The sequence below is a fragment of the Acinonyx jubatus genome, chromosome F2, assembly GCF_027475565.1.
Source record: "Acinonyx jubatus isolate Ajub_Pintada_27869175 chromosome F2, VMU_Ajub_asm_v1.0, whole genome shotgun sequence".
In the NCBI taxonomy this organism is placed as follows: Eukaryota; Metazoa; Chordata; class Mammalia; order Carnivora; family Felidae; genus Acinonyx; species Acinonyx jubatus.
The window spans coordinates 22386363-22405742 of NC_069394.1; the positions used below are offsets into that span (position 1 = coordinate 22386363).

The 19380-nt window shown below is 38.8% G+C and overlaps 2 protein-coding genes across 2 annotated transcripts in view; one reads left to right on the plus strand and one right to left on the minus strand.

Annotated features, from left to right (window-relative positions):
* UTP23 (UTP23 small subunit processome component) lies at positions 1 to 5971 on the minus strand. Its single transcript, XM_015072860.3, has 3 exons — positions 5683 to 5971; positions 1817 to 1991; positions 1 to 915 (listed from the first exon to the last, which is right to left on the minus strand). The coding sequence occupies exons 1-3, from the start codon at positions 5868 to 5870 to the stop codon at positions 535 to 537; spliced, it is 744 nt and encodes a 247-aa protein (XP_014928346.1). The 5' UTR covers positions 5871 to 5971; the 3' UTR covers positions 1 to 534.
* A 10127-nt stretch (positions 5972 to 16098) lies between these two features.
* EIF3H (eukaryotic translation initiation factor 3 subunit H) overlaps positions 16099 to 19380 on the plus strand; it is a 98184-nt gene continuing 94902 nt past the window's right edge. Inside the window, exon 1 of the mRNA XM_015072862.3 lies at positions 16099 to 16264. Within this exon, the coding sequence (XP_014928348.1) occupies positions 16133 to 16264 (132 nt within the window). The 5' untranslated portion in view covers positions 16099 to 16132. The remainder of the gene's footprint in view (positions 16265 to 19380) is intronic.

Genomic DNA, 19380 nt, shown 5'->3' on the forward strand with positions numbered 1-19380 from the left:
AGTGGTGAACAAAATTTATAGTCATAATAAAAAATACTTTGAGATGTATAAAGATTGAAATAATATATTAGAAAAATGAAGGAGTAATACAAGTAAGCAAAATTTCCACTTTCTAGTAGAAAGTCAAATAACGGATGGACCAAAAGACAGCACCATATTCATATTATTTGAGAATATAAATTCTACAACCACTGCATGAATGAGGAATGTTCCACTGTAAATGTGAAAAGGGACGCCCACTTTTTTTTGTCACAAGCCTTTTGTACGATTTGATTTTTTTACATGATTTGCATATCCTGGGGGTACAGGGCCAATGGTGAGATAGAAAAAAGAAGATTTTTACATTGAAGAACAATCTCCAAAATGCGTAAACCCATCCACTCTGAGTTGTTGTTTTTGAATAATTTTAGGCAAAGGCCTATGAGTCAATATTTATTTACAAAAATAATAGTCTTTTATTGTAAGTACTTCCACAGTTTTAAAAAGAAATTTATTTTTCACATTTAAATGTCTTTAAAAGTATTCAAAGGATTATCATTCTGCATTCTTCTTTTCAGAAAGTACTTTTGAGGTAGATCTATTCCGGATTCTTTTTCTTTTTCTCTTCTTTTCAGAGGCAGATGATTTTGTATCCTGTGCTCTTTTCTTTTTCTTCAAACAGCTAAGAGGATTGGGGCCACTTACTTTCTTGTGTTTTTTCTTTCTCCTCTGTTCAGGGTTTTTCACTAAACCCTTTTCTTCTTTGAGTTGCTTGATACTTTGTTTCTCGCGCACTGAGACAAGCTGACCTGACTCTACTGCTTTAACAAAAGCAATTGTTTTGGGAGAAGGTTTGTCCAAGACAATAGTGTTCTGAATAATAAACATGAGAGGGACTCCAGGCTTTTTCTTCACTTTCATAGACAAATTCTGATCCTATTAAAAAGAAAAATAGCACTATTCAGTTCAAATATGTCAATTAAATAAGATGCCTTAAGTGGAAAAAATAGAAGAGATCACAAGTTTTACTTTTCAAATTGGTATGTCTCACTAATAGAGTGAATTTTATGATTAAAAAAAAGGAAGATAAACAAGAAATCTGAGCACAAAGAGATAATGTGACACTGGATCTATCAAGATTCTACCACCAGGAATTACAAACTGTCACAAAGGTAAGAATGTTAGGCAATGCCCCACTTTCTACTCTAAGACATGCTTCAAAAAGGGTCAAGAATGTTCAGAGGTTGAAGGGATAGAAATAAAATAAGAATTCATGGACTCAGATTCTAGATTCAGCTCTGCATCTAATTTAGTGATTTTATAATTCTAAAAGAATATGTAACCAAATCTGTACGTATGTGAACTTCTTTGTTAATATCAACCCTGAAAGTCTCTCCTTCCCCTCCTGGTCTTGAAAAGCCAGAAACAGTTCTATACTGGTGGTACAATTTCAAATAATGTAAAACACGACTTTTTGAGAACTAGTATAAAATACAGGAACATGCAAAAACACTATGAACACAGAATGTAAAATATTTGTTCCACTTCTCTTCAAGAATGCTGACACATATCATCACATCTTTTTGTCAATAACTATTAAAAAAATACTTCAGTAATTAAGAAGAAAAATCAATATGCTTAAGGTTCTCTCCTCAAATTCTCTAATGGCATGACAACTGCTTTTATTGACTGCAAATCAACTTAAAAGCCTGTATTTTAAAAAGTTGAAACATTCTATCAAACCACTTCCATCTAATTTTTTCTGATTATAAGCAGCTCCATATGAAATAGAAACAGAAATGATTAAAATTGCCTCTAATTTTAAAAGCAGTATCACCTGTGTTGCCACAAAATAATGATGAGGATTTCCCTCTTCAACCATGGAGAGCAGACATTCTGATCCACTCACTGGATTCTTGAAATGGGGACAATTTCGGACTTGGCATTTTTGTGCAATCAGTTTTGCCCCATATAAGTCTTTTCCCAATGTTTCTAACTCTTTTAACACACACCTGAAAAAAAAATGTTATTAGCAGCTCACAATTACAACATACATTTCAGTGTTCACATAAGTATAGAAAAAGTCAAGTTTTTACGAAATTTAAACTATACCATCACGATCTGAATGTGTTATGTGTTGGCCCCAATCATATGGTAGCCGTATCACTCTTTAAAAACCTGGAAAATATTTGGGGCACTTGGGTGGCTCAGTTGGTTAAGTGTCTGACTCTTGATTTTGGCTCAGGTCATGATCTCACAGTATATCCGGGGTGTGGGCGTAGGAGTGGGGTGACAGCGCACAGGGCCTGCTTGGGATTCTCTCTCTCTCTCTATACCTCTCCCCCCACTCTTTCTCAAAATAAATCAACATTTAAAAAATAAATAAAAACCTGGAAAACACAAACACCAAGTTGAAGGAAAAACAGTTAAATCTACTGAGCACTTATTATGTGTCAGGCAGCATGCTAATTGCTCTTTACATAAATTCTTGCTTCAATCTCAAAACAGCCCTATCAGGCACTAACTTGAAAGTTATCCTTATTTTAGAGTACCTCACTCTGAGAGATTCCAAGTAACATGCTGAAACACAGCTCATAAGTGGTAGAGTCGAAATGTGAATCCAAGTAGTTGACAACAGATACCTTGCCCCAACCTTAGCGCTAGATGCTTCCACTTCAAGTACAAATTGGTACACCTTTAAACGATTCTCAGTACAGAGAAGTAAAAATTTAAGTCATCGGTTTAATAACAATCACAACTTCCTTTTTCTCTCTGCGTTTTCATATTAATATAAGCCAATGTTTTTTAAAATGTCAGCTATAAACTACCCATATCAAAATGACACAGTGATAACAAATTCTATTAATTTCTACTCCTTTTCACATCCCCATTTCTGCACCTCTTGAGGAGTCAAATGTCAGCATTTTAATAAGCTCTCCGGGCACTTCTTCTATCACACTAAAGAAAAAATAAAATAAAAAATTATGAGAACTACTTAGTCAAAGATTTCTGAAACTCCAGGCAGCCCTTGCCAGACTCTACCTTGCCTCACTCCCTTTATCATCCATTTGGTTTTGTTTAAGCAAGAGATTTTGCTTTCTATTAATCAGTTTTGAACTTTTTGGAGTTTCGGGCCCAAACTCCCATGTATTTACTGGATATTTCCTACGGATGTACACCATCTCTTCAAATTCGTGTCTAAAATCATGAAGATTTAGATCACGAAGCTCCTGGGTGTAAGTCAGAAATCCTAACTGACCTTTTCTTCCTCACCCATAACCCTACCCCATCGGCTGTTGGTATCTGTCTCAGGAATGCCTCTTTGTAGAGCCCTTGGGCTCCAGCCTTTCTTCTCTGAAGTTTAGGCTCCCATTATTTCTTGACTGGACAACCACAAAACGAGTCCGCCGGTCTTCACCTTCTTGCTTCTCCAACTCAGCCCTCACACTGTTACAATCAGCTTCTCCAAAACACAGTTATCAGGTCTGATAGCATTTATCTCTTCATGATGCACACCAAGAACCGACACAATACTATGCTTTAAAATAAGCATAGTAGGGGCGCCTGGGTGGCTCAGTCGGTTAAGCGGCTGACTTCGGCTCAGGTCATGATCTCGCGGTCCGTGAGTTTGAGCCCCGCGTCAGGCTCTATGCTGACCGCTCAGAGCCTGGAGCCTGTTTCGGATTCTGTGCCTCCCTCTCTCTCTGACGCTCCCCCGTTCATGCTCTCTCTCTGTCTCAAAAATAAATAAACGTTAAAAAAAATTTAAAAAATAAAATAAAATAAGCATAGTATATATGTATATATATTATATATCATATACAGTATATTTTATATAGTATATTATATATATATATAAAAAATAAGGTGGGAGGGTGGATAAGGGAAACAAGATTGGCCATTTCAAGAATTCCCAGAGCCGGGTGACACACAATTATACTAGTCTGTTGTGTATGAATAAAATATTCTGGAAGTTAAAATAAATTCTTTAGGGAAAAAATGCTACAGAACATAATTCCATATAGTACTTGCCAGACTTTTTTGTTACAGCACCATGTTAAAAATGTTGGTATTTCTATGGCACAGGGATTAAGGGACAGGTGGTATGTAGCCAGGAGGGATGAACTCAGGGGCACAAGCTAACTAAGGACTTGTCTGGCAGTGCTGAAGGCTAGGGGTAACAAATTGTGGGGTACCTACAACCATTGTGAGGCACTACTTGACTATGGAAAGCAGTTCATGGAGCGGTATTATGTGCGAAAAGCAAGCCAATAATACTGTATTCCCAGTAGAGCCCATTCCTTTGTGTGCATGTGCAGGTCTAAAGAACTGGATGGATGGTACAGCACGTTAACAGTGGTCACAGGGTGGTATTACGGGTCATTTACATTTTCTTTTACTTTGTTTTAAAATATAATTTATTGCCAAGTTGGTTTCCACACAACACCCAGTGCTTATCCCAACCAGTGCCCTCCCCCATGCCCATCTCCCACTCTTTTTTTTACTTTTTTAAAGTAAATAATCTACAAGGGGAACAACAAAACCCTTAAGTTTCTTTTTTTTTTTATATTTTTTTAACGTTTTATTTATTTTTGAGATAGAGCATGAACGGGGGAGGGGCAGAGAGAGAGGGAGTCACAGAATCGGAAAGCAGGCTCCAGGCTCTGAGCCGTCAGCCCAGAGCCCGACGCGGGGCTCGAACTCACCGACCGCGAGATCGTGACCTGAGCTGAAGTCGGACGCTTAACCGACTGAGCCACCCAGGCGCCCCAAAACCCTTAAGTTTCTTAATAGTTCCTGTCGTAGGTTCGATTTCCCTTCTTCCCAGCGTCATTTCCAATTACACCCTGTGCTCTCATCTCTTTTTCAGGCATTTTACAACTCCATTTCTTCATTTAGGAGGTCTTTATCTCTTGTCTGTCACCCAAACTAGTCCTTCCCCTCAGAACTGAAAGGTGTCTGGGCTCAAAAGTGACCTCCTCTATGAAACCTTCCATGATTCCATCTCCCCACCCCCACCCCCGGGAGGTTCCCAGGCTGAGGAAGTCACAACACACACGAGTCAAAACGCGCCCGGAAGGTTGGCCGTTTGTCCTGTTCACCAAGTTATCCTCAGTGGCTACAGCCGGGCCTGGCATGGGGCTGGTACTTAATAAAGACAGTTCAATAAATAAATCACCATGGGCAAGGCTCTTAGCCTCGAGCTGTGAATTATCTTTCTGGGATTCGGAGATGTTAGCTCGCAGGGCAGCTGTGACGCTTGAAAATTTTTCATTTCCACTAGAAACAGCTATGCGAATAAGAGCAACCACTTGAAGCGGGTAGATTTTGGATACCAGCAAGTGCTCTCCACACGTCTGATCCTTAAAGCAACCTTATTAGTTCACGGTCTTTTCCTTACAGATGAGAAATCCCAGGCTCACAGAGATTAACTTGCCGGAAGCCACAAAGCTGGCAGGACTGGGACCAACACTCGAAGCCAGACCTCACTACATAAAGCACGGGTCTCATTCGCCGGGCCAACCACGCGAAGATTCGCAGTGCACTGTACTTTCTACCTACGTGGTAGACACTCGCCTGACCTCCTCAGTGCCTCCACTTCACTGTCAACTCCTCGTGGGTGGAGCGTTTTGCACGTCGTGGCCTCGTCTCTACCACACCCGCAGGATCCCCGGGCCTCCTCCCCGGACCCGCCGGGCCCACCTGGTGGTGCACAGCTGCGTCTCCCCCATGAGGTAGCGGGGCAGCTGCTCCCGCAGCTGGATCCGGCCGCGCAGCGCCGCCTGACAGAAGGTACCGTCCAGCAGGATCTGGTACGGCTCGCGGACTCCGAAGTTATTGCGGAAGAAGCCGAGATGCTTCTTGGCGTGTTTTTGCCTCGTGATCTTCATGCCTGGCTTACCGGGACCGAGACCAGGGCACCAGAAGCCCGTAGAAAACGCTTACCCTACAGCCCGCGCCTCCCGGAAATAATGCACCCTTTGCCACCGGAAGTAAACGCCCCCACTTCTTGGGCACGCCCACTGGTTGCGCCAGGCTCAGAGGAGCGCGCGCTTCGCTCCTGGTGCCCGCGCCTTGAGATGCGCGTCCTCCCGGCAATGCGTAAGCTTACTGCGTTATCGTGCGTGCAGTCAGCCTCTCAGAGATAGGCAGTGTGATGATAATCAACGATAATGTTGAAGCTTACTATGCTGCAGGCAGTATTCTAAGTAATTTACCATATATTATGCCCTTTAATGTTGATAATTTTCAAGTAGGGAAAGGAAAGGGATTGGAGTATACTGGACAACTATGGGCAGGTTTGTACTAGTTGCCCTCCCTCAAAGAAGTTAGGCACGTTTGCTAAGGGCACGTGGTCCTTAGCCCCCCCCCCCCCCCCCCCCCCGCCGCCCGCCCGCCAAGGAACTACTGTCACTGAGAGCCAAACTTATGAAAGAAGATAGCCTAACCCTTCGTTAATCAAGAGTTAATCAGAAAATTTTGTTCCCTAGCAGCTAAGTGCCAAGCATCCACTTCAATTCAGAACAAGCTAATCAGAGAATGGGGAGAATAGAATTTTGCATTTTTGTCCCAGGTCCTCGAATCTGTCCCAGATCTAGTTCTGGCTAACTATTGAGAGAAAGAAACAACACAGAAAATTGATGTACAAAATGATGGAGATGTATTATTTGCATTGGGGTTTTTATTTGAAGATATAGGTTTATGGAATTGGAACTAAGAATTTCTATAATGTGTGCCCTGTCCTGATTCCCAGCACATCACTTAGATGGCTGCTTTTATTTCACTGAAAATTAATTTAGGAATTGGAAGCTATAAAATGTTATTATGGGATTGGATGCATGCATGGTTCTTAAGTATAATTGCTCACTGCTTTCCAGGTTGATTCCTCTTTATCTCTGTATGCCAACTCCTTACCCCAGCTATACTCCCACCACAGAATTTACTACCCCAGCAGTAGGAAGGAAGACTTTTCTTATCCAATCCCACCAACAGCCCAGCCAATGAGATACAGTCACAACTTAGCCAATGAGAAGCCACTATACTTCAGGTTTTCAGTTTACTCCAGTGGACGTTTTGTTTATATCAGCCTTCCCAACCCCTAGATTACATCTATAAAAGAGCAGTACCTCTTCTTTGTTCCCCAGACTTGCCTATGGTTTTGGTGTATCTCACTTGTCTGTACTGTAATTGCTATTGCTGAATAAAACCATGCTTTTTGCTTGGTGAAATAACGGGCTTAAAGTAACTGGTTTGATTTTTAAGGTTAACTAATGAGAAAAATGTGGTGCAGGACTAGGGCTTTGAGTCCGAGTTGTTTTTTGTGTTTTTTTTATTTTTTCAATTTTTTTTTAACTTACTAAACTATAGCATAATTATTTTTCAAACTCTATGTGTATGACAGTGCCATTTGCATACTGGATCCTTATTTCACAAACATGAAGACGGTTTACAATGGTGATTAGCAAGTTTAAAACAGAGTTTTCTACTATAGCAGTGTTTCTCAAAACATAATCCTGGGATATGCAGAAAAAGCTCTTAGGATGCTTGTTTAAAATGCCCATTTCTGATTCTGAACAAGTATTGAAGGATAGGGATACTATTCAAAAAGGAATTGCCTTTAATTACAATCTTCCCAAGTCATTATTATGCATATTAATGTTCCTGAAGGTTGGTTTGCAGTAGAGCATCACTGTTCATCCAATAGGACATTTTCAGTAGGTAGTTCACCGAACACTGTCTGGTCTGAGGGTCAATGACCTAATATTAGAACATCAATATTTGGGCACAACCTAGGCACAAGACAAATATTGCCGTTATTTGTTGAACTAGTAAAGATTCTTAAATTATCTTATATCATCTTAAATTATTCTTATAATGTCTTTGCTAAAAATTTTAATAGCCATTGAAAATAATTTTGACCTTATGGTGCTGGAACAATAACGTCTCAGCATTGCTGGCTGCTAGCTCTTTTCTTAGGTCACTTTACTGGACATTTTCCATGCCAAATAGCCATTCAGCTCAGGTAGGGAATTAATTTATTTTTCTTTATTTATTTCATGCTCTTCATATTCTTTATTATGTCTGGATCAAATATAATTTATAGTGCGATTTGTTGTACATGATTTTGAAGATTTTTCTTCATGAAATTTTGATGAAGCCAAGTTGACAGAATGATTTATTTTTGCAAGGTGTGACTAATTCCCAAACAAGACTTTTTCATGAAAGATTCATGGCCTAAATGGAATTAAATAGGTAAACATTAAATACAATTCATAAAGGTTATTTTGTTTAATTTCATAAATGTTAGTATTCCAGATAATTCACAGAGATTTCTATTGTGAAATTATTCTGCCTTACAATCATATTTAAATATTTATAAACATTTGTTAACACCCACTAGTTCAAAAAGAATACAATATTCTAACATTATGTAGCTAACATATGCTCTAAATAGGTAATTTCCCTAAATAAATCATTTAAAACAACTTAGGTAAACTGGTTTGTATTGAGGGCCTACTAAGTCCTTCAGTAGGATCCCCTATGATAGACTCCATCCTGGACTTGCTTACTGTGAATTTTCATACATGGCAGGCAGGCAGTGTTTTGAAGGTTGGATCCAGAGGCCTCTCCTCCTTTTAAAACATGTTTTATGTTTTTCAAAGTACAAAAATGCCTTTTATAACAAGTGCAACAATGGAACAACACAAAGATATTCATCCCTTCTCTCCTTGCTCACATAACGCACTAACAACCTGCTGTCCTTCAGCCATTTCCCATATTCATATACTTTATACATCATTTGCATACATACATGGAGAGATTTTTGCTACTTATGTTATTCAAAAATGGCATCATATTTTGTCACTTCTATACATTTTGCTTTTCTCACCCAACAATCCTTGTGGAAATTCTTCCTGCCTCTACACCCCAAGTCAATTGGCATAGTTCTCATTCATTATTTTTAATGGCTGACTGACATTCCCCACAAAATCATCACATATAACATGATGTGGCACAGACTGTGAATCGTCACTCAATATCTCTTCTCTCTCTCTCTCTCTTTTTTTTTTTAGTAATAGAAATTTGATTTTATTCTGGACATTAATGTGCCCATGGAAAAGAATCTATTTCCCAGCCTTCTGTGTAGCTAAGTATAGTCATATGGTTAAGTTCTAGCCAAGGCTACATAAGTATAAATGTTACAAAGATCTTCTGGGAAGGCTGTTTAAAAGACACCAACTTGGCTCAGCAATTGGCACTTTTGTTTTTTTCCACTTTCTTTCTTCCTACTCTCTGGAATTTGGATGTGATGAATGGAACACTAGACGCCTATTTTAGTCCATGAGGTAACCTGGAGGATGGAGGCTATGTGCTAAGCTGGAAAGCAGATAAAGGAAGGAATCTGTGTCATTTCCAAATCTAGACTTTCTATGTCTGGACTTGTTTTACATGAGAAGAAAAACAAACTTTTACCTTGGTTTAAAAAATATTATTTTAAGTTTTTTCCCCACTTTTGAGACTTTATTTATTTTAAAGCAGCAGTAGGATTACAACAAAATTAAAAAGAAGATACAGAGATTCCCCATATACCTCCAGCCTCTACACATACACAGCCTCCCTCATTACCAACACCACTCACCAGAATGTTTTTGTTGTTGTTGTTGTTTGGTTGGTTGGTTGGTTTTTTTACCTGAGGGTGAACCTACAATGGCACATTCAGTTTATTTTATATGCAGCCGAACCCACTCCTAACTGATAAAGTTAAAACTACTTGCCAGAATTTTCTTTTGACAGATGTCTTTGATGAAACTTTGATGTTGCTTGGTGTTTGCCAATACAATTACCCTTTCTTTGAACAGGTTCAAAATCTCAGTTTCATATTTTCTGTAAAAGGTAGACTTTTTCCAAAGTAAAATAAATTAAATCCTTTTTACTTGCTATAAAAGCTATCTTGACATTTGTTTCTTTTGAAAGTATAAACAATTTGATTTGAACTGGATATGTCAGTGGGATGAATCTCCTGTTGACTAAAGTTAGTTAAATATGAAGAACCCCAACTGCTTGGGCAAGAAATACCAAGGAAATGTTAATGTCAACGTACTTGTCAATGAAAGCAAGCAAGCAGGATTTCTGTCTGTTGGCCCAGCTAGTACCAGTGAGCTCTCCCTCCAGGGTAAATGACAATAAAGAAACTGTCTCTTAGGAAAAAGTTTCAAGGGATTTCTGTTTGTCAAGGATATTTTTAAACCAGACAGTAATCAGGAAGTATCCACCATTGGTTATCAGATGGCCATAAAATTAGGCTAGCAAATTTGCTTGCTATAATAAATAGTCTCTTTGAATGAAATCATACAGAGAACACATATTGCCATGTGAATTAAAGTGAAAGGAATTTTCAACTTTTTACCGTTAACAGATCTGAATAGTGCTCTACATTGGGATGTTACTATAAAATGTTTAATGATTGTAACGAAAGTGGTAAAACCAAAAACTGGTAGAGAGGAGGAAAAGTTAAAAAGTGGCAGCAATGTGCAAACTGTTTTACTTTGATGCATAACAAACTGCCATTTGAAATTTAATTAAATCATAACTGAAAGTGGTAGAGAAGTTTGTACCGTACAGGGTCTTTCATTTTAACTTATCAAAGCATTTTAGATTAATGAATCCTTGTAAAATTACTCTAGGTAAACAAATATTATTACTGTTACTTAAAGGAGTTTAAAGATCAAAAATTACGTCAGATTATAGCATTAAAAGGATTTTCTAAAAACACGATTTATTTACATTAAACCAAATGCTGAAGACAACCATTTTACTCATGCTTTGGTATATATTTTTATGCAGCAGGAGGACTTCACAGCAGAAACTGAACTACTGGTGGCAAGAAATTAAACAAACTTTCAATAATGCAGTAGAATATTATTTCAAAGTCTCATATTTATAATTAAATCACATCAATACAAGGTATTAATTACATGATGTTATACAAAGTAAAAGTCACTCTTAGAATCCGTGCAAATGTTTTCAATACTAGATCACTTTGTTTTAATATTAGTTGGTAATTCATAAATCAAAATACTGAGATGAGAAAGTCAAATGTTGTTTCTAAAATTATTTTTCTAGCAAACATACAGAAAATGCCCACATGCTGGGTCTTATGTATAAATGAATATTATTTTCTTTTTATTGGCTCTCTCTTTACCCTTTCTATTGTTCCTTTCATAGTACTGAACAAATCACTTAGCTCTTCAAACAATAGGCTCACAGTTTCATTCCACATGTACACAGAAGGAAGCATATGATTTAAATTGATTCCAATAAGACTAAAGAGAAAGACCTTTTTTGGGGGGTGCCTGGTTGCCTCAGTCAGTCGAGTGTCCAACTTCGGCTCAGGTCATGATCTCAGGGTTGGTGAGTTTGAGCCCCGCGTCAGGCTCTGTGCTAATAGCTCAGAGTGTAGAGCCTGTTTTGTATTCTGTGTCTCCCTCTCTCTCTGCTCCTCCCCTGCTCGTGCTCTGTCTCTCTCTCTCCCAAAAATATAAACATTAAAAAGAGAGAGAGAGAGAGAACTTTCTACCCCCTTGGTTGGGGAGAGGTTTTCTTTTTCTTGCAATAAACATTAAAAAAAATGAAGTGCATTGCGTCCATTGCTACTGGCAGCAGTTTTGAGTTTATAGGTAGCCAGTCTGTGGACAGAACTAAAACATGTCAGAAGCCAGAGTCAAGAGAATCATAATGACATGGAACTGGAGACTCTATGCTACTTTACTTGGAATATGTACTCCCAACCTAGACATTTACTTACATGATAGAGTACATTTCCTTCTTGTTTAAAATAATTAAATTGTTTTTTGGTGTGTACTTGTTTTTTGTTACTTGCAGCCCCAAGTGACCTAACTGATGTTTATTTGTTAAATCCAGGCCCCCCAAAAATGTATTTTAAAAGAAAAATGACACGGGCACCTGACTGGCTCAGTTGGTAGAGCATGTGACTCTTGGTCTCAGAGTTGTGAATTTGAGCCCCATGTTGGGTGTAGAGCTTACTTTAAAAAATAAATAAGTAAAAGGAAAAATGATAGCATTACCTGTATAATACCTTGCTTTAAAGAAATTTAAGATGTTCTGCATATGTTCTTATTTTATCCTGGACAACACCATGAAGAGGCTGGGATGTGGAAATAACTGTTGCTATTAGCTGCTTTCAACATCTCCCAAAGGCATCTTTTCCACTCTAGTTAAATATTAAGCAAAGTGTTTTGTGTTTTAAGCCCGATGATTTTCTCTGGCCTAATGAATATTTGTGGACTTCTAAACAGTATACTAGCTTAATCCAGAACTTTAGTTTTTCCCTATTTATTTATAATATTTATATGTTGTTTTTTATATAATATATAATATAAATATATTTTTATATTATATTATATACTTTATATAATATATAATACAAATATATTATAATATTTATATTATAATATAAATATTGTAATATTTATATGTTGTTTTTTCTGGCTTTGCTTACATCTAATTTTTGTATTGTAGACCTGGCTTGTTAATTATAATGGCACCGTATAGTCTCTTGTGGAGGGGTAGAAACTTCCCTTTCCTCCCATTTCTGTAGAATAGGGAGTTTCTGATCCCTTCCTCATGAGTGTCGTTGGAGGGTAGGCGCCTCTGTTTCTCTCCATTCTGTTACTTGTGACTCCTGAAAGAAGGAAGGGCTAATGTGATATTTTTGGAGATCTCATAACCATCACATAATCACATCTTCTTCCCAAGGGAAAAAAGATCTCTGTGCTTCTTTCCTAGAAAGTAATGTATACAGAAGAGGTAAGAACATACATTCTTTACAGAATTCTTGGCTGAAAGCTTTGCCTGAAATTTTCCTTGCTTCTTTGTTTCTAATGGACACTAGAAGAGGACAACCCCTGAGCTGTGCATCATGAATATACAGTTACTTCTGAGAGGGGCAGTAAATAGAAAGATCAGATTACTTTCTACCCTCTTCCTTCACACCAAAGCTAGAACAAAAGCTAGGTTGGTCCTATAGAGGTTATCTGTGAGCCCCGAGCAGGCGCAGACACAGAGCCCGCTCTCTGCCTATCTACTCCGTGACCAAGGGCACTGCTCAGCTCAGAACCCAAGACTTGTCAGATGATCAAAGGAAGCTTCTTTCCATAGAGGTCTGGAAGCAGGCACCAACTGATTAGGAATATATTTACATTTTAAAAAATGTTTTGGCTCCTCTGTATACCAAATAGGAATAAGGTGTCATTAAAAAAAAATCCTTTGACTCATCTTTGGTGTCTTGACTGTCATTTCACACATTGAAAGGGATTTAAGAAAGCCTTTGCCAAGTGAGGGAAAGCGGCTCCAACACTGGCTGGTTCTGAGGCACGGACTGGTCACAGTCTGACATTCACTGGGCTGTGTTTTCCTAGTGGGTAGAGTTACTATGCCACAAAGGCAGAACCAGTCAGACTGTTTATTTTTTCATTTTTTCATTCAGGTATGACAGGCTATTCTTTGCTTCCTGTCCCTAGGTGGTAGTCACCCCTGGGCACAGTCCACAGCTTGCTTTGGAAGGCCCTCACCATCCTCTGTCTTTGCTTCTGACTAAATTTGAAATATTTCCAGCAAATATAGAAGTATGCTAAAAACTTTAGTTCCTTTGACAGAAAAAATGAAGAACGTATTGCTAGGGATACAGGGTAAATTTATTTTCTCTGGTAAATGAATAGCCACAATAACTTAATACTCACAATATCAAACTGCTTTTGGCAGGGTGTGGGCAGAGACACAACTTAATGATTGCGACCAACCTTCTTTGGGTGATCAGTACAGAATATCCTGTGTTCTGCTGCAATCTGTTATTTAATATTTTCTGCAGGCTTTAGGTTTATTTTGCTCTTATTTTTCTAGTATCTTGAGGAGGGAGCTTTCGTTATCGATTTGAGATATTTCCTCTTTCAGAATGTATGCATTTAGCTATAAACTTTTCTCTGAGCACTGAGGTAAACAAAATGAATGTGTATTCTGTTGTTGGGTGGAATGTTTTATAAATGTTGATTAGATCCTGTTGATGGTATTGCTGAGTTCCTTTATATTCTAGCTAGTTTTCTCTCTAGTTTTTCCATCAATTGTTGAGAGAGGGGACTTGATGTCTCTAAGTATGAGTGTGTATTTGTCTATTTGTCCTTTGAGTTCTAGGAATTTTTTTCTTTATGTAACCTCAGCTTTGTTGCTAGGGAATACACAATTAGAATTGCTATGTGTTATTGGTGATTGGCCATTTTATCATTATATGTCTCCTTCTGTCTCTGGTTATTTTCTTTGCTCCAAATTCTCCTTTATTTGATTTTAATATAGTCACTCCTGTTTTCTTTTGCTTAATGTTTGAGTGATATATTTTTTCCATCATTTTACTCTCAATATGCCTATATCATTATATTTGAAATGAGTTTCTTTTAGACAGTCTATAGTTGGGTGGACTGTGGTGGGTTTGTACTATATCAACTTAGCTAAGCTGGAATCATACTTTTTAGAATTCTCTTTTCTGTATAGTTCTGAGCTAGGGTTGGCTGTAGGGGTGTGAGGGAAACAGAGAAGTCAGAGATGACTCCAAGGCTTTTGGTCTAATCAACTGGAAGAATCGAGCTGTCGTTAAATCAGATGGGGAAGACCAAGGAGGGGAGGCAGTGTTTGGAGCTGTGGGTAGGTTAAGTTGCAGGTGCATGTTGAACATATAGTGGAGGTGTTGCATAGGCAGATGTGCATGCTGGTGTTGACTTCAGTTGAGAGATCTAGGGAAAAAAAATTTTGGGAATCATCAGTTCCCAGACATCTATGGAATGAGTAAACATTTGAAAAATAAGCAATAGGCAAAGTTTGAAGCATAGAAAGAATGTCTTAAATTCCTTATATAAAATGATTTTTGACAGCTGTCAAGTATTGTTTTAAAGACTTGAGTTCTATATTTTAGAGAACTATGTTATAGGTCAACGTGATTTTTTTTTTAATTTTTTTTTAACGTTTTTATTTATTTTTGAGACAGGGAGAGACAGAGCATGAACAGGGGAGGGTCAAAGAGAGGGAGACACAGAATCTGAAACAGGCTCCAGGCTCTGAGCGGTCAGCACAGAGCCCGACACGGGGCTCGAACTCACGGACTGCAAGATCATGACCTGAGCTGAAGTCAGCCGCTTAACCAACTAAGCCACCCAGGCGCCCCTAGGTCAACATGATTTTTAAGGAGTATGTTCTACATCATCCTGGAACACTGTACATAAAAATAACTTATTTGTACATTACTCATGTAAATCCTGTATGATTTACATAGCAGCAAAGGGCTATCAGTTCTGATAATTCTGATCAAAGTTCCCATGTTTTAATTAATTTCTGCATAATCTAAGTGGTTAGAGACTGCTATATAAAATTACATAAGACAAATAGCAATACCAGCTTGCCACTAATTAACAGAATGACGTTGGACAAATCATGTCTCAGCTTCCAAGCACGTGTGATGGGACTTAGTACAGCTCTTCATAGTTTTCAAGATCGGGAGTGGGGATTAATAAAAATGAAAAGTGAGGGGCGCCTGGGTGGCTCAGTCGGTTAGGCGTCCGACTTCAGCTCAGGTAATGATCTCGCGGTCTGTGAGTTCCAGCTCCGCATCGGGCTTTGTGCTGACAGCTCAGAGCCTGGAGCCTGCTTCAGATTCTGTGTCTCCCTCGCTCTCTGCCCCTCACCTGCTCATGCTCTCTCTCTGTCTCAAAAATAAATAAAAACATTAAAAAAAAAAGAAAAATGATTAGGCGAGACGCTACATAAAATGTGAAATAAAATGCTGTTATGATCAACTTACTTGACTAATGGACACTGACTAAACATAAGGTGCAAAATATTCTGAAAAGTCTACTTCTGTCTTACAGCATTCAAAGAGAAAGAAAAAGCCTCAAACACATAGCGCACATGCGCAGAGGATTACTTCGGCGAAGGAAGTGAGGCTGGAAAAGGAAAAGGGAGGCGGAGCCCCACTCCAGTTTTTCCTCTCAGCTCCGCCCCTCGAGCCCCGGACTGTGCATGACGTCACGTAAAGCTCGTACTTCCGCTTCCGGTCACTCACGTTTCTCTTTTTTCCTGTCTGTCTGGAAAGATGGCGTCCCGCAAGGAAGGCACCGGCTCCGCCGCCGCTTCTTCCAGCTCCACCACCGGCCCGGCGGGGAAAGGCAAAAGCAAAGGCGGGTCCGGAGATTCGGCCGTGAAACAAGTGCAGATAGATGGTTTGGTGAGTGGGGTTCCGTTTCCCCAGGCCCACGTGGGCAGCTCAGTTCTTAGTCCAGTCCTGCCCGACGTGCTGCTTGGCAGCCTCGCCACTGGGCCTGGTGAGACTGGGACAAGGTTTTCCCCTTGGACCTTTCTCTTTCGTCTTTACTTTTTGTTGGGAGGCGCGACAGCTTTCTCTGCCATCCATCGGGGGAGTTGAGGTCTGAGATAGGGAATAGAAACTAGGGGTGAGTGTGACAGATCTTTGAGGTCTTGAGATGCTTGGATTTGGAGAAGGACTCTTCGGGGAGACAAATAGGTGAAGGAGGTGTCCAGAAGGATCTAGGAATCTAGGGCTTTTGGAAGATAAAGTAAACTCCATTGCTTCCCTGCTGGGACCTGACATCTGTAACTTGCTAAGTGGAGATTTACTTTGTGGACACTTCTGAGTTTGTGGCTCAGCGTTTACCTGAAACCATGCAGTGGGAATGAACATCTTTTGTGTTGGCGTCTCCTTTCTTCATCTGTGAATGTTGGAGTTCCTCAGGATTTGGGTTTAGGCATCATTCTATCAGGTCTATGCCTGAGATAGTGTAACAAAGTAGGTAATAGCACACTGCTGGAGCCAGACTGCTTGGGTTTGAGTCTTACCTCCAAAATTAGCTGAATAATATTGGCCAAGTTAACCTCTTTATACTTATTTTCCTCATTTTAGTTGTTTTGAGGATTAAAATTGGCCGAAAAATGTGTCAATAACTAGAACAGTCTCTGGGACATTGTAAGTTACCATTTCATCGTAGTTGCTTAATTATTACCTGTGTTACAAAAAGTTACAGTAGTAGACACTCCTTAAGTTCCTTTCTTGTGGCTTTAAATATTACTTGTATTCTGATTTATAATTTTTGCCAGACTTGGTTTTTGAATGCCACGCTTGAATACCTTACTGCCTGCTTGACATCGCTATTTGGCTATTTTATAGGCATCTCAAATTTAACTTGTCCAAAATAAGATTATTGCTATCTCCCGTTCCTTACCCTCTCCCCCTCCTTGGTCTTACCTCAGTCTCTCCCATATTAGTAAGTGGGATTACCATCTACCCACTTGAACAAATCGGAAAACTTCGGCATTAACCTATATTTGTTCTCCCCCCAACCGCCAGCATTCAGTCTCAGCACGTCCTGTTGGTTCCATCTCCAAAATATATCAAATTCATTTGCTTCTCATCTATATGCCATCAACCACATTCACCTGCAATAAAATACAGACTTCTTACCACATCCTTCAAGGTCCTGCTATTCTTGTGTCTTTCTCCAAGCTCCCCTCATTCTTTTTTCTAGGCTGCATTCACAGTGACATTTTAGTTCATTGTTTTCTCTTCCTGAAATACTTCAAGTATTTCTTCCTACTTGGTGGCTTCTTTTGTTCCTTTAGGTTGTTGACTTAAATGCCCCGTTTTAAGAAAGGTCTTACCTACCAACCCTGTCAAATGTTCCCTCCGCATCATCCTCCATCACACCACTCTGTTTCATAGCATTTTCCACTGCCTGTAACTGTCTTGTTTGCTTTCTTGTCTCCCCCACAGAAATGTAAGCTACTGAGGGCAGGCTAGGGACTGTGTTTATGTGGTATATTCTCAATACAGAACCTTTGAACCAACATAGACAGGATGAATGAATGAATACAATATTTCATTTTATTCTTATACTATTCCTAGTTCATGTTCTGATACCTTTTACAGATTATTTTAGTGGTATCTCGAGTTGTTCTCCTAGTCCTCTTCAGTCCATCTTTCGTACTTTCATTAAAACATTCACTTAATGTGAAAGTTTAGATCTTGTTAGCTTCCTTCCTGAAATGTTTTCAGTGATGTTGCCCTTGCTTTGTGTTCAGGTTAATTTTCCAAGCCTCTTAGTAAGTGTACATTCCAGCCACACAGGACTATGATTGACCTCATGTTTAATCACATTTGTTCTTGGCATTTTGTTAATGGACAAGACCAGTTTTTCTTCTTGTATTGAACCCTTCCTTCCCTTCCTTTGCTCCTGTTTCATCAAATCTTCTGTATCTTTAATATTACCTTCCCCTTAACATGTAAATGTTGTCAGGACTCTCCTGTATTAAAATGCTCAGTTCTGTCTCTTTTTCATTTAACAGTCCGTGCTCCATTCTTAGTCCCCACTTTTTTCCCTCTTGAAGTCAATGGTTAAAGAATTGTCTATAGTTGTATTTTTCCATTTTTGCTTCAACTCACTGTTGTTAGAATCTCTACTACTACTAATTCCCTGATTTAGTTTTCAGAAAAATCATTGATAGCATTAGCAAAGAACTATAAAAAATATCAAAATATATCATACGTGAAAAATAGTGCTTATAATACACAATTTAAATAATCACAAAATAAACATCCAGTTACCTGCCATTCAATGTGAGAAATAGGACATTACGAAAATCCTTGAAGCCTATTCCCTTATTTCATCCTTTCCTCCCATCCCTTCTTTGCATCCTGTAATCACTATTGTGAACTTTGTTTCAGTGATTGTGTTTTCTTTATAGCTTCACCATAGAGTATTCCTAAATAATCTGTTTAGTTTTGCCTGTGTATATTAATAAAATGAATGAAATATGAATTAAATCATAGTACATGTTCTCCCATGTCCTGAGTCATATATATGTATATCTCACATTGTTTTTGAGATTAGTCCATTCTAGACTAAGTGACAGTAATTCATTTCCATTACTATAGAACATCTCATTGTATGAATGTGATGTAATTGTCCTCATCTGACTGATAATGGACAGCTATAGATGGCTTATTTTCCTTGTGTGAAATGATATCTCTCAAGAATCTTTTAATCATCTGTTCCATTAGGCTTGTCAATTTGACTTTTACTGTACCCTGCACAGAGTTGGTGCTAAGTGAATCCTCCGGGAATGGAAGAGTGGATTTTTATTGCAGTCAGGTGATCTCATTGTTCCTAGAAAAGATCAAACTAATTGTTCCTGTTGAACTTTTCCTGTAAAAGCTACTTTGTTCCCCCAGACCAGTTTGAATCTTTCCGTGGGCCAGCAAGACCAGTGGAATTGCGCTTACCTGGTACCTTGTTAGAAATGCAGAAATACAGTATTTCAGAATCTCAG

What these genes read in the sequence shown, in the direction of transcription:
- UTP23 (XM_015072860.3), bottom strand. Translation starts at nt 5,870, where the DNA reads ATGAAGATCACGAGGCAAAAACACGCCAAGAAGCATCTCGGCTTCTTC. An exon ending in ACGCAGCTGTGCACCACCAG is followed by an intron (nt 1,992 to 5,682) that starts GTGGGCCCGGCG and finishes TTTTTTTTTCAG; the next exon opens with GTGTGTGTTAAAAGAGTTAG. An exon ending in ATTATTTTGTGGCAACACAG is followed by an intron (nt 916 to 1,816) that starts GTGATACTGCTT and finishes TCTTTTTAATAG; the next exon opens with GATCAGAATTTGTCTATGAA.